Source organism: Pyrus communis, chromosome 17, assembly GCF_041283825.1.
Source record: "Pyrus communis isolate YQ-2024b chromosome 17, ASM4128382v1, whole genome shotgun sequence".
NCBI lineage: Eukaryota > Viridiplantae > Streptophyta > Magnoliopsida > Rosales > Rosaceae > Pyrus > Pyrus communis.
Genome location: NC_142581.1, coordinates 13,030,650 through 13,045,309, shown reverse-complemented (window position 1 = coordinate 13,045,309; position 14,660 = coordinate 13,030,650). Strand labels below are relative to the sequence as shown.

The 14,660-nt window shown below is 38.2% G+C and overlaps 1 protein-coding gene across 1 annotated transcript; it reads left to right on the top strand.

Annotated features, from left to right (window-relative positions):
• The first annotated feature begins 903 nt into the window (after window positions 1-903).
• Window positions 904-6,686, top strand: LOC137708042 (7-dehydrocholesterol reductase). The gene is made up of 13 exons (XM_068447014.2): window positions 904-1,077; window positions 1,884-2,106; window positions 2,425-2,480; window positions 2,653-2,755; window positions 2,840-2,905; window positions 3,732-3,845; window positions 4,107-4,233; window positions 4,626-4,726; window positions 5,367-5,492; window positions 5,584-5,648; window positions 5,870-5,951; window positions 6,070-6,152; window positions 6,333-6,686. Exons 1-13 carry the CDS (start codon window positions 986-988, stop codon window positions 6,397-6,399), a joined length of 1,305 nt encoding a protein of 434 aa, XP_068303115.1. The 5' UTR covers window positions 904-985; the 3' UTR covers window positions 6,400-6,686.
• The last annotated feature ends 7,974 nt before the right edge of the window (window positions 6,687-14,660 follow it).

Sequence of the window (14,660 nt, the reverse complement as noted above, 5' to 3'; positions counted from 1 at the left end):
CACCAAAAGTATAGGACTCACTGGATACATGGGGCAAGTCCTCACATATAGGGACAATATAAGGATCAAAGTGGTGGAGCCTAGTGAAAATTTTGAGTGAAAAACTTGGCCCACCCTTGTGCATATTTCTTGCTCTGTGCAATTGCATGCATGGGTCCCACTGATTTGTTTTCTTTTGTTTATTGAAGGGAAATCAACAGTCCTAATAACTTTTTGAATTTTTATTTTTATTTTTACTATTTAGATCAACAATCCTAATAACTTTTAAATTTTTTAGTTCTTAAATTTAGGGACTATACTATAAAAACACTCCTATTGAAATTAGTATTCTTTTAGGAACTAGTATATTCCTGTTGAGCCCCTAAATAGTGGTGGTGGGAGTCTCTAAATAGGGAGGGACTCCAATTAGAAATGCTATCACTTACGAACTTAAAGGGAACTTTTGTGATCCTGAAAGAATAGTCTCCAATGAAATGGTCTAGTAGTATTTTTCTTCATTGTAAGTGGGGTCTTGGATTTGATTATCGCTAAAAACAAATTTGAGCTACTTTATTGCTAACCTTTTTGGAGGCTTAACTTACTGTTCCTTCATCTTAATGTAAATAACGTCGTTTGGCAAAAATAAAATTTAATATTTTTGTGAATATTTCGACAAAAAATTCAAATTCTGACGGCAAATATTATTCAGAGAAACGTAAATCTTAAGGTCGGGTTAGCACATTGACGATTCCGCGGGCCCACCGTTTGTAATGTATTCCGTGCCAAAGAACCAGAGTCTGTTAACCTCATTTTAAATTCAGAAAAACTCAACTCAGATCAGATGGACTAACGCTAAATTGCAAGTGGGCCCCCACCCCTCCAATAGGGGTATAATTGGAAAATCAAATATTAAAACGACACTCATGTTGCCAGCCTTCTCGGTCAATCAACCATACAAAGGAACTGAGCTCAGTCTGCACTCTCAGAAATCAGAGAGAGAAGAAAAATGGGGGAGACGAAGACCGTACATTCGCCATTGGTGACGTACGCTTCCATGCTATCGCTGCTTTCGCTCTGCCCTCCCTTTGTAATTCTACTGTAAGCTCTGTAAATCTTTCGTTTTGCTTTTTTGCTTTATTTTTTCTGGTTTTACTTGTTTTGTATGAAAAACGAAATGAGTTTTGCGTTTCATTGCGTTCGGATTGAATTTTTTCGAGGATGGTGGTATGGGGAGTAATGGGTTTTCGTTATTCTTTGGTTTTGTGGGGAAAATAGGATGATTGAATCCGAATCTTGTATTGGTTTTTCGTTTTCTTGTTTGTTTCCATGGAAAATTTTAATTTTCTGGGAGAATATGATGTCTTGAGCTCGAAATATGTTTACTTCTCTTCGTTATTCCCTAAGCTTTTGAAGAATTTGTCCTCTATATTAAAAGTTTGAGGATTTGTAGTGTTGATGTTGAAAGAAAGAGATGCTGTAGTTTCAGATATTAAATTTTAAATTTATAAGAACTGTGAGATTATGAAATTTTGAATTATACAAAGTCACTTAAAGTTTTTATCTCGTGTAGATGCATTGATAGTGTGATTTATTATTATTACTCTTTTTCCATAATCCCTGTTTCGATAATGATAAGATGCAGACAAAGAATCTGAATTTGAAACTTTTAAAGTTTTAGATTTTGGTTAGTTGGGACGCTGTAAATTACTTAGCAGAAGTAGAGCTAAACCAATAAATAAACTGTTGAAACTAAACAAAACAAAGTATATATGAGTAAAAAGGTTTCAGAAGTTGGAGCACCTTATCAATTTATCAATCTACATGCCATGTACTGCTACATGATATCAATGTAATTATTGTGATGGTTATGAATGGTTGAACTCAGAATCTGATACTTAATGCAGATGGTATACAATGGTACATGCTGATGGCTCCATTTTGCAAACTTGGGATTACTTGAGGCAGCATGGACTGCAGGGGTTTATCAAAATATGGCCAATACCTACTGCCACTGCATGGAAGATTATTGCCTGTTACGGTGCTTTTGAGGCTGCACTTCAGCTTCTTTTACCTGGAAAAAGGGTTGAGGGGCCAATATCTCCAGCTGGGAATCGACCTGTCTACAAGGTGCTGGATACTCAATTTCTATGTGTCAAAATTGCTTTGCCAAAGTAATCATAAAAATATGATTTCCAACTCCTATGCCAATCTCGAGTTATATATATATTGAATGTTCTGGATCCTTTGGCCTTGTAAAAATCACTAGATATAAAAATTGTATAAGTTAAAGCATTTTCTTGTCATTTTTTCTGCACCTGGACTTGCAGAAATGTAAAAGTATTAAATTAATTACTGTTGACAGTTGTGGAAACGTCTACTACTCGTTCTGGATAGTTCTCTATGCAAATTCTTTCCCTTTCCTAATGTAACTTGTGCATTTTGCAGGCAAATGGTATGGCGGCCTATTTTGTAACGTTGACTACCTACCTTGGCCTTTGGTGGTACATACTTTCTCCTTCAATTCATTGTTTCCTATTATGAATGCCGCACATTCTTGAGTTCACTTTCCTAGAAATTCTATCATTTTCGGAATTATTGAGTTATTGATGCGGTGGCCTTGTAGCACCAAAATGTTTGCTAGTGCATTTGATGTTTTTCTATGTTAAATTTCAGGTTTGGGATATTCAACCCTTCAGTTGTTTATGATCATCTGGGAGAAATATTTTCTGCCCTCATTTTTGGAAGCTTCATCTTTTGTATTTTCCTGTACATAAAAGTGAGGGTTTATAATTACTCCAAAATATAAGTTTATCTGCATCTTACAATCATTTTTTTTACACAAACACGTTATGTTTGCAAGGGCCACGTGGCACCATCTTCCACTGATTCTGGATCTTCTGGGAATGCAATAATTGACTTCTACTGGGTAAGTTTCATTTTTCCTGTTTTCCATCTATTATGTTCCCTGCCACACAAATATAAGCATGGATAGACCTTTTAGTTTAACTGAATATATACCCTGTTTTAACTGAATATCCTTAGAACGTTCACATTTGGTGTGGGTCACTCTTTATGTTATTTGTGATGCTAAGTTGGACAGTGTGACTATGCCTTGTTACTTATTTTTTTCAAGATATCTGTTATATCCATTAACTCATACTAAATAGCCCATGTAAAAAGTGATTCTTTCAATAAGCCAAATAGTTGTGTTATCTGTGATCTATCTGAGCAAACGAGAGCAGTTCAAAATGCACTCATAGCTGTAATTGTGGTTTCAATCAGATTCTTGATGTACTTTATCAGAATGAATAAGTCTGTCCCAAGAGAATTTGTGCTAGTATCACGGTCTTGCTTTATTCGGCCCTTGTGCTGCAACACTCTAACTTAAACTCACGAACCTGAAGATTACTTTTTGATAATATTGAATTACTGGATTACCTTGGTATCTCTTTTAATACAAATCATCCTGATTAGATGTGATTTTTGTGTTGTATACTATTTTTTTTCTTACTCTCTGGTAGTTGATTAGTTGGATCGACTTCTTCTCCAGATTCTGTTTGTTTTGTAAAATACCTTTTTCCTTATAAAAAGAAAACTAATTACTTTGACTACTTCAATAGATTGTAGAGCATATCTTCTTCCATTTAGAATTATTGTTGTGTGACTGAGCTATTAATAAGAAAAAAAAATCTGTTTTTTGTTGGATATGACCTGATGTATAAAAAGTATTAGTCACTCTTCGTTTTTCGTAGGGCATGGAGCTGTATCCTCGAATTGGTAAATACTTTGATATCAAAGTTTTCACAAACTGCAGATTTGGGATGATGTCTTGGGCAGTTCTTGCTGTGACCTATTGCATAAAGCAGGTAATTCGTCTGAGATTTTTTTTCTGTCCTTACCATTTAGGTCCAACATTTTCACTTTAGTCGATATATTTCTAAATTCAATAAATTACCGGCTACCATTGTAGTTTGTTAATGTTAACATTGTTGTCCACATTTACCTTTCTGACACAGAAAATCTGTGTGCCGAAGGGCCATGATCAAGAGTGTACTTGTTCACCTCTATTTTAAATTATGTCATCCATATTTTATCTGATATCAGATTTTCGTTTCTTGTTTTACCAGTATGAAGTTAATGGGAGAGTAGCTGACTCAATGCTTGTGAATACTATATTGATGCTGGTGTATGTCACAAAGTTTTTCTGGTGGGAGGCTGGATACTGGAATACAATGGATATTGCACATGATCGAGGTTCACATATGCTCTACCTTTTACTTTTTCTCCCACTGTTTAGATGTCGGCATGCCCAAGACTAACCATCAGATGTGATAATATTAACCTTAACGTTTGAAGGTTAATATTTCACCTTAATGAAATGGTGGTCTTTTCGGGGGCTGATTGTGTTGATATTTGATTACCACTAGCCTGGTATTTACCATGTTTTTATGGTGAACTACAGGCTACTATTAATCCCATCTCTTTGCAAGTCCAAGATTTTCATGCTGACTATCGTCATATTTGTTCTTATCCTTGTAGATTGACCCATAGTAATGTAACTTTCTCAATCATGGTTTCCTCATCCTTCACTTGGTTCAGTTCATGCTTCATCTCACAATGGTTCATTGTACTTTTGTCTCTGGCAGCGGGATTTTATATTTGCTGGGGTTGCTTGGTCTGGGTTCCATCTATTTATACTTCTCCCGGCATGTACCTGGTCAACCATCCTATAAATCTTGGAACTCAGGTATAATCCTGATATGTGGTTTGCCCAATTTTTTGAAGTTATGAGTCACATTAGTAATTTAGTAGTAAACGTATTTGGTTATGAAGGTGTTTTCTAAGTTAGTTGACTAGTGATTTCCTTATTTTACAAGGCTGGCTTTTACTTTATGTTTTAGCCTTTTAGGTCACATTTTCTTTTTATATAGGGGTTGTAACGAATGGTGGATAGTTATTAACTTATTATGTACACTCCTGGTTCTAAAAGTTCAATGAGCATGGAAAGAGAAGGATTAACCTTTAGACTTCGGCCATTGACCAAAAAAATTAACCATTGGAGTTTGGTTACTGGTTAGGTTGTTTGTATGAATATTGGGTATGCGAGTCAAGGTATTTTCAGAATTTGAGAGGACTATGCTGAAAAAGTGAAATCCAGTGGACCTCCAATGAATAAAAAAGACAAATGGGAAAAAACAATTCCGGTGCAAGAAAGAGAAGAACGGATAAATAAAAACTTTAGATAGTAAAAAATCTGGCTGCAATTCTGGCAAATATGAATCAACTGATTTTCACGATGTGTGAAACTTCTCAGCTGAGTCATTTATCTTCTTTTCTTCCTATCATTATTTGTCACGTTTCTGACAATCTCCAACCTCCTGTTCCAGCTAGCACTTTTTATTCTGGTGGCCGGGATCCTTTGCATATACATCAACTATGATTGTGATAGGCAAAGGCAAGAATTTCGGAGAACAAATGGCAAATGCTTGGTTTGGGGGAGAGCTCCATCGAAGGTGTTTTTTCTCATGAAGTTTATCATGTGACTCATTGTATGCACAGGTTGAGATTATTTTGGCTGACATAAAAGAGATTTGCCCATGTCAGATAGTTGCTTCATACACTACCACATCCGGGGAAACAAAGACGAGCCTTCTTCTAACCTCAGGATGGTGAGAATTTCAACTCTCTTTTAATTACAACACCTCTGTGCACACGCATATAACTGAGTATTTCTGTAACTTCTTTTTGTCGCACAATGGGAGTGAGTTGAGCCATGCTTTTGTTGGTATGCTTCTCGTGTTTGCACATTGCCTATCCTAATTCATGCATGTGCTAGATTTAAAAAGATAACAGTTTTGAAATCATTGCTGAGTGTATTGCTCTACTGCAGGTGGGGTTTATCACGTCATTTCCACTACGTGCCAGAAATATCAGCTGCCTTCTTCTGGACTGTTCCAGCTCTTTTCAATCATGTAACCATTTTTGCTTAGTGTTTTATTGTTGATTTTCTGGACTGTTCAGAAATCTACAGAATCTAGCATGCTTCAGTTTCCTGCCGTTTAGCTGAACTTTTTCCTTGTTTTCCTGCAGTTTCTACCATACTTCTATGTGGTTTTCCTGACAACCCTTCTGCTTGACCGAGCCAAGAGGGATGATGACCGATGTCGCTCCAAGTAAGCAGATACAGATTCCTGTTGTTATATAGTATGCTTTCTTGGGGAATCCACAAAAACTGAAATGACCTCTAGTGGTTTCAAAATGAAGTAACTAAGTTGTAAAAGCCATAAAAAAATGAAACAGTTCCAAGCATTTCATGTAATTTCGACTGAGATTCTGACGAGGAGCATTTGCAGGTATGGCAAATACTGGAAGTTATATTGTCAGAAGGTTTCCTACAGGGTCATCCCCGGAATCTATTGAAGAGTCGGAATCCTGTTCGCATCGACGAGGGCGCGAGGTTGAACTCGCTTTTTCTGCTCAAAGCTCATTTGGTGATTTGAGAATGCTTTGTACGATTGCTTTGGGGATGTAAGTTTTGGTGTATTGTGGTATTGGTCTTGTGGACTGCCCAAGGAAGCATTAGTTTTATATTTGCTTATGAATATGTTATGTACAAGTTCAGGCTTTTTTGTTTTCATTAATTGCCATTAATTATAAATTACCACTATACCTGGACTTGTGTATACAAGGAAGGGGTTTGCTATCCACACCTTTCTTTACTTCTCACACACCCCTTGTTAATTTCTGTCATTTGATTTTCTTCAATTCATTCGATCCGACGACCAAAAATTAAAAGAGTGAAAAGTAAAAAGAGGTGTGGATATCACACCCCTGCAAGTAAATGAAAATAGAGATATGCTTGCAGGACTTACCTCCTCTCCAACTATTTCTCCATTCGGTAGGGTTTTTGGCCTAAGCACTTATTTGGTGAGAAGAAACTAATCCAATTTGAAGTTGATGTTTATACGGATTGATCATAGAAGAAAAATTTTGATTCGTTCCATTCTGATTAAGCTTTCTTCCTATTAATCTGGAAGTTCTTCTCAAATACAAGGAAACGGTTTGGTTCTAGAGCCAAAGGTCGTAGTTTTTTAACAAGCAATCGAAAAAAACAACCAGTTGATTAACAGCCGACCACTCTACCACTGGGCTACTAATAAACAACGAACTTAACGAACGACTCTTATTCTTTGGACCAACCTATGAACAACTGAAAAAAATGGGTTGGTCACTCTTTTTCATTTCAAATACACCGTTAAGATAGCAAGCTCTTCCCTAGCCGGAGAGCCTCCAGGACAAGGGCGTGGCGACCTACCATACACTCTCGAGTCCCTTCACTTTCTTTCACCTATTATTTAGCAATATAATATGCTGCAATTTGGGCCCACTTCGAAACAATGGTGACATCAAAAGAGAACCCTAAAGCTGCGCACTTCCGGTCATTATGGAAACCAATCCGCCGCAGAATTGAGAAAAATGGTGGCTGAGGGTGTTCTCTCTCATCCATTTGAAAATCTTAATTTTTTATGCAATAATACTTGGCTATTCAAAGATAAGTAAGAACTCTTATTCAAAATTCTTCGTATTCGAATCACAGAACTTTGTGTTTATGATTAGAAACGTTTATATTATGAATTACACTGTAAATATCATTTTTGTAAAAAAATGAATTAAAACTAAGGTCATTTAATTGATCTATTCTAGCAAATACATAAACGGTTCATAATGATTTTACTAATTCTGTTCATTTGTTTTTATACAGTTCGACAACCAAATCACCTTAGTTTTAATTGATTTTTGGCATAATGGATCTTTATAAAGTGATTTATAATATGAATAATGCTAATTGTAAAAATTGAGTTCTATAAATCGACGGCGATTTATTTTGAGTAGGAACTCCTACTCCTTATTTAAGTAGTCAAGTATTGTTCTTTTTTATGTCTCATTTCTAATTAAATTGAATGAAATAAACATGTCAAATAATAAATCAAGGGTGTTGCTATACACACACCATTTTTTACCTCTCACACATGTTTTTCAATTTTCGAGTGTCGGATCGAATGAATTAAAGTAATTTAGAGGATAAAAATCAGTGTATGAAGTAAAAATAAGATGTGTGGAGAGCACCACTCTAAATCAAAGGTCCAATGAACATAATTTCATGGAAAACTACTACCATGGTCCATGGATCTCCAAGACCAAGAGGCAACACCTCCTCTGAGCTAAAGAGTCCCCATGCTTCAATACAGCCATAAATCATAGGGAAGTTCAACCTACTTCGCTTTGATGGATAAGCAACTCTTCACCATGACTCTCTGTACACAAATCTTAATAAAATTTTGGGTGGTGATTTTTATAGTCTTGTTTTTTTTTTTCACGGTACCTTTTATTTTGTTATTGTCTTGGAAAAAAGAGGGAGATGGAGAAAAGAGGAGTCCGAAAATGGAAAAAAGAGGGAGAATGTAAAAGTCACTCCCGTTCCTATATCAAGAGTTTGAGTTTTTTTGTTTTCCTTCCATTACAAGAAAAAGAATACACTTTGAGGGGGATTGGACCAAAAGATCAAACTTTGAGAGGCATTATTGTCATTTTCAGACAGTACCATTTCGAAATAAAGCTAACACGGAAAAGAAAGGTATTAACTTGGCTCATCTATTCACTTCATAGCCAATTCATAGAATTTCGAACTTATGATCGGAGTCATTAACATTATAAATCACTCTATAAAGATCATCTTTGCAAAAAATCGATAAAATATGAGATCGTTTATTCATCAAACTATACAAAAACATATGGAAGAGGTTCTAATCTTATTATCAGAGCTCCTTATATTATAAACCACTTTGTAAAGATCAAAACTTCGTCCGTCTGTTTTTGTATAGTTTGATGACTAAATGTTATCTCATATTTTATTGATTTTTTTGCAAAAATTATCTTTGTAAAGTGATTTATAATATTAACGATCCGATCAAAAGTTTGAAGTTTTATAAATTGACCACGAAGTCAATTGAGGAGCTTCCTCAACCATTGAGAAGGTGATTGGGTATGTATAGAAAAAAAAATATGGGTATTTTTTTGTTTATTTATTTATTTATTTTATTTACCTTAGAATAATTTTGGCTATTGACTTTCAAAAAAAATTATGTTGGTTGCCCCAGATTGCATCACATGACAGCTGTAGAAAAATTTACAAATTTGTTTTATCGTTGAAAATCCAACGGTCCAAATCAACTGACCGTTGGAAATCTAACAACTCAGCTTGATGGGAAAATGAGCCATTTGGCTCTGGCTGTGAACATGGGGGGGCCCCAGTCAGTCCATTTTCTGTAGGGTGCAAGCCCAAACACAAGTTGCAAGGGCAGCTGAAAGGAACAAGCCCTTGGCCCAATTACCCTCCATTTTTTGCACTAGAAGACCACTTTTTTTGGAACCAAGGGCAATTTAACCCAATTTCCCGTTCAATTGGGCAACCGATAGAGTTGGGGGTAGTTCGGATCGGGATCCTGATCAAAAAATGGTAACCTGAATCTTGAACAAATCTCTTTTGGGACGGGATTCTGAAAACCTAAACCAAACCGAAATTTTGTTAAAAACATTATGAACCATCTTAAAGAAAAAAAGGGAAACAGAGAGATTCTAGGCCCGTATTTCACACGGCAAAAATAGATAGACGAATTTGATAAACACATTATGAACCATCTATCTATTTTTTTACAATTCATGCATTATTGACACGGAGTTTACTGAAAATTCTATTATACAACTGAGGACATATCGCTCTTTTTATATCTTTAATCACGTGATTTATTGATCACAAAACTATATTATTCTTTTAATTTTTATTAAAGAGAGAGAGAATGATTGAATCCGAGAAGCAATGGGTTGGTTAAGAAAAATCTACTAAAACCAGGAGCAGATGGAGTGTAGTCTGGGAGCCCAAATTAGTTTCTTGTAGCTATACATTTTGAGCCCCCAAAGAAAAAGCCCAACCAATTTTCTGTTGGTCGTCTTCTTCTTCTTCCCATTTGTTAATTGTTTTTCTCCACACCTCCATTTTATATCTCCAGTCGGAGCACTCTCCTACTCAGGTACTTGTCTGCTTTTGATTATATGTTGCGGCTGCTGCTTCCATGTTAAATGTGATGGGTTTATTTTATTCACTATTTATTGTACGAGTGGTGGGTTGTGATAAAATATGAACCTGCTAGGGTTTCGTGGGTTCTAGGGTTTAAGTTATGAGAGAGAAGTGTTGAAGATGGTTTTGTATATTTGCTTAATGAAACAATTACAAGATGAAACATATATATAGGGAAGAAAAAGAACATAAGCCTAATTTTGCCTAACTTACCTATCTTGCTTGACTAACCTAACTTGCCTAACTTTGAACAAGAAAATTGACTAGCCTACCATTATTCCAACATGTTTATTTCATGCATTTTAATTGCTTAATACTCCCCCTCAAGGTGGAATGTGAATATCAATCACACCCATCTTGCCAAGTAATGAGTGAAACATCCCTTGTCCAAGCGGCTTGGTAAATATATCAGCCAACTGTGCTCCAGTACGAACGTAGGCTGTCGTGATAACCCCTGATTGAATACGTTCACGAACAACATGGCAATCGATTTCTATGTGTTTGGTACGCTCGTGGAACACGGGATTGGCTGCTATATGAAGAGCCGCTTGATTGTCACAATGCAGTTTTGCTGGCACATGATGATCAACTCGTAAGTCAGCCAACAAGTATTTCATCCATGTAAGCTCACACGTCGCAGAGGCCATGGCACGATACTCTGCTTCTGCTGAAGATCGAGAAACGGTGGTTTGTTTCTTAGTCTTCCAAGATACCAATGCTCCTCCAAGGAATATGCAATAACCCGTGACAGATCTCCTTGTAATTGAACATCGAGCCCAATCGGCATCACAATATCCAGCCAAGATTAGGTCCCCCTTTGAAGGAAATAGAAGTCCTTGTCCAGGTGCCCCTTTCAAGTATCGCAAGAGACGATGGACTGCATCTAAATGTGGTTTTCTTGGTTGTTGCATGTATTGGCTAAGTACATGAACTGCATATGAAATTTCCGGTCTAGTGATAGTAAGGTAAATAAGTTTACCAACAAGTCTCCTATACTTCGAGGCATCATGAAGAACTTGCCCTTCCGTTGGAGATAACTTCAAATTTTCTTCCATGGGAAATTTTGCAGGTTTGGCACCCAGTAAGCTGGCTTCATCAAGAATGTCAAGCGTGTATTTCCGTTGTGAGATAGAAATACCTTGAGAAAACCTAGCCACCTCTACGCCGAGAAAGTATTTTAATGGTCCCAGATCCTTGATTCGAAACTGAGTGTGAAGAAACTGTTTGAGATCACGAATGGCCTCTTCATCATTGCCTGTGATGATCATGTCATCGACGTAGATTAGTATAGTTGTGAATGAGTGATCACGTACCTTGGTGAACAAGGAATAATCGGCCTTGGATTGTTGATACCCAGCTTGGTGTATAGCAGTGGAAAATTTGTGAAACCAGCTTCGAGAGGCTTGTTTAAGCCCATAAAGTGACTTGTTGAGTCGGCATACATTGTGCTCCCCCTGACGACGAAGACCAGGAGGCAGTTGCATATAGACTTCTTCCTCAAGATCTCCATGGAGGAAGGCATTTTGAACATCCATTTGGTGGAGAGACCAATGACGAACAGAAGCTACGGCCAAAAGACATCGGACGGTAATAAGTTTGGCAACTGGGGCGAAAGTCTCTTTGTAATCGATACCTTCACGTTGTGTAAAACCCTTGGCAACAAGGCGAGCTTTATAACGCTCGACAGACCCATCTGAATGATACTTGACCTTGTAAACCCATTTGCAACCAATAGCTCGATGCCCGGGAGGGAGACGAGTAAGAGTCCAAGTCTGATTTTGTTCCAAGGCTAGGAGTTCAGCTTGCATGGCGGCTTGCCATGCAGGATCACTATTAGCTTGCTCAAAGGTAGTGGGTTCAACAATGTTGGAAATAGCACAAGCAAAAGAACGGTGTGAAGAAGAAAGATGAGCATAAGAAACATAGTGAGATAAAGGGTAACGTGTACCTGACATGGAAGAGGAGGTGGCACTGGGAGCAAGAGAGTGTACATGATATAAATGATAGCCCTGAAGTCGTACGGAGGGTTTTGGAGGACGGTTGGAGTGGCGAATGACAAGGGGAAGAGGGGAGGGAGCAGGCTCGGTGATGAGAGGGTCCGAGGAAGGGTTGGTGGCATGGATAGGGGGTGTGACTTGTGGTGGGTCGTGCGGTGGGTCGTGTGGTGTGTCGTGGGATGGAAGGGGGATGGTAGTGGTGGTAGGGGCAGGTGAGGCGATGGTAGTATCAAGGGGAAGGGGGAGAACAACACTGTCAGGTTGGTGATCTGGGGGTTGGGAAGGAAAGGGAAAGGTGTCCTCATGAAAGATCACATCACGGGAGGTGGAGAATTTGTGGGTAGTGAGATCATAAACACGGTACCCCTTTTGACCAAGAGGATATCCAACAAATATGCATTTCCGAGCACGTTGATCAAACTTGTGTGTGGGAGTGAGATTTGTGGCATAGCATAAGCAACCAAACACACGCAAGTGATGAAAATCTGGAGGTGTACAATGTAAAAGCTCAAATGGGGTTTTGTGATGGAGGAGTGGTGTTGGTAAGCGATTGATTAAATAACATGCCGTTTGAACACTTTCCCCCCAAAAAATTAAAGGTAAATTGGCTTGAAAACGAAGTGCTCGCCCAACATTTAAAAGATGGCGATGTTTTCTTTCAACGACCCCATTTTGTTGGGGAGTAGAAGGACAAGAAGTGTGAAACACAATACCCTTGCTATCAAAAAAAGAACGTAAAGAAATGAATTCAGCCCCATTATCTGCCCTAATTGTCTTGATCATGTGATTGAATTATGTTTGAACCCAAGCAATAAAAGAACGTAACAACCCTTGTGTTTCAGATTTTAAACGCATAAGATGGATCCAAGTAAATCGTGAATAATCATCAACAATAGTCAAAAAATATCTAGCCCCCGAATGAGAATTGACTCGATGAGGTCCCCAAATATCACAATGTATTAAATCAAAAGGTGCTTGAGATGAAATAAAGCTTGACGGAAAAGACAAACGAGTTTGTTTAGCAAGGGGACAAATGTCACACAAATGGCTAGAATCAAACATAATAGTTGGAACTTGCTTGGTCAAAAGTTGTAAGGGACCGGTGGAGGGATGTCCTAACCGTCGATGCCAAAGGTTTGAATGACGGTTGACATTGTGAGCTAAATGAGGATTTTTTGTTGACGACAAGTAATAGAGCCCATTATATCGCTTGCCCAGGCCAATCGTCCTCCTCGTAGCCATGTCCTGTATCACACAAAAGGTAGGAAAGAAAATCACTATGCATTGTAGAGACTCAGTGAGTTTGCTAACGGATAACAAATAAACTTGAAAATTTGTAACACATCATCAAGTTTAAGAAGAGGAGTTGCTTGGACGGAACCAACAGATTCTATAATGGCTTTTCCCCCATTCGGCATTTGTACATAATCACACATAGATTTCTTGTGAAGCAAGTGAGGTGAAGGAGATATATGATCCGTTGCCCCACTATCAATGATCCAATATAGGTTTTTCTGTGGTAAGGCTCCTAACATTTTAAACAGAGGTGTAAGAGTACCTGTGGCGTTTGCAAAATGGTGAGGATTACCATCCAAGTTGTTTTTCTTGAGCATGGCCATGATTTGGTTGTACTCTTCAGGGGTGAACTTGGGGCTGTCACCGTTGGTTTTATGATGGTGCTTATCCGTGACTGTGGCGACTTCACTGCCAGTCTTTATTTGATTAGCCGCAGGTTTCTTCTTGTTAGGAGGAATCATCTTTTTGCCATGGTATTTGTGCCCCGGTGGAAAGCCATTGAGATAGAAACACCGATCTACGGTATGATATTTTTTATCACAATATGAGCATTTAATAGAGGAGTTACCTCGTTGTGCAGCAGATTCCCTATGGCTTGTCAAATGCATCGCATGCAAACTGTTGTTATGACGAGTGAGAGATACCTCCACTTGTTTCTCTTGTTGTAAAACAAGAGAGTATGCCTTCCGAGTGTCGGGAAGTGGCTGCATCAACAAGTTTGCCCACGTACTGCGGCATAGGACTCGTTTAATCCCATGAGAAACTGCACCACTCTTTCCTTTTCATCACGTTCATTGATCTTCTTCAAACCCCCACAAGTGCATGTTGAGGGCTCATGATAGGACGTCAATTCATCCCACAATGCCTTTAGTTTGGTGTAGTAGACTGAGATCGATTGTTGCTCCTGTCTGTGCTCAACAATTTCTCTCTTAATTTGGTAAACACGTGAATCGTTCCCTTGAGAGAAACGATCACGCAAGTTAGCCCACACATCTGCTGCTGAAGTGTAGTAGGAAACGCTGCTTGCAATGTCTTCATGTACAGAATTCAGGATCCATGCGAGAACCATGTCATTGCATCGTTGCCACAATGCAAATTGTTTATCTGTTTCAGCAGGTGGGTCAATGGTTCCATCGACCAAACCTAGCTTGTTCTTAGCACTTAGACTGATGCGCATAGCACGGCTCCATGTGTTGTAGTTGTCTCCTTGAAGGGTTTTGGAGACCAAGATGTTCCCAGGTTGATCAGAGGGG

Excerpts from the sequence above, each read along its gene's own strand:
- LOC137708042 (XM_068447014.2), top strand. The coding sequence starts at position 986 with ATGGGGGAGACGAAGACCGTACATTCGCCATTGGTGACGTACGCTTCC. Across the intron at positions 4,234-4,625 it reads GGATATTGCACATGATCGAG|CGGGATTTTATATTTGCTGG; the intron begins GTTCACATATGC and ends TGTCTCTGGCAG. Across the intron at positions 5,649-5,869 it reads CTTCTTCTAACCTCAGGATG|GTGGGGTTTATCACGTCATT; the intron begins GTGAGAATTTCA and ends GCTCTACTGCAG.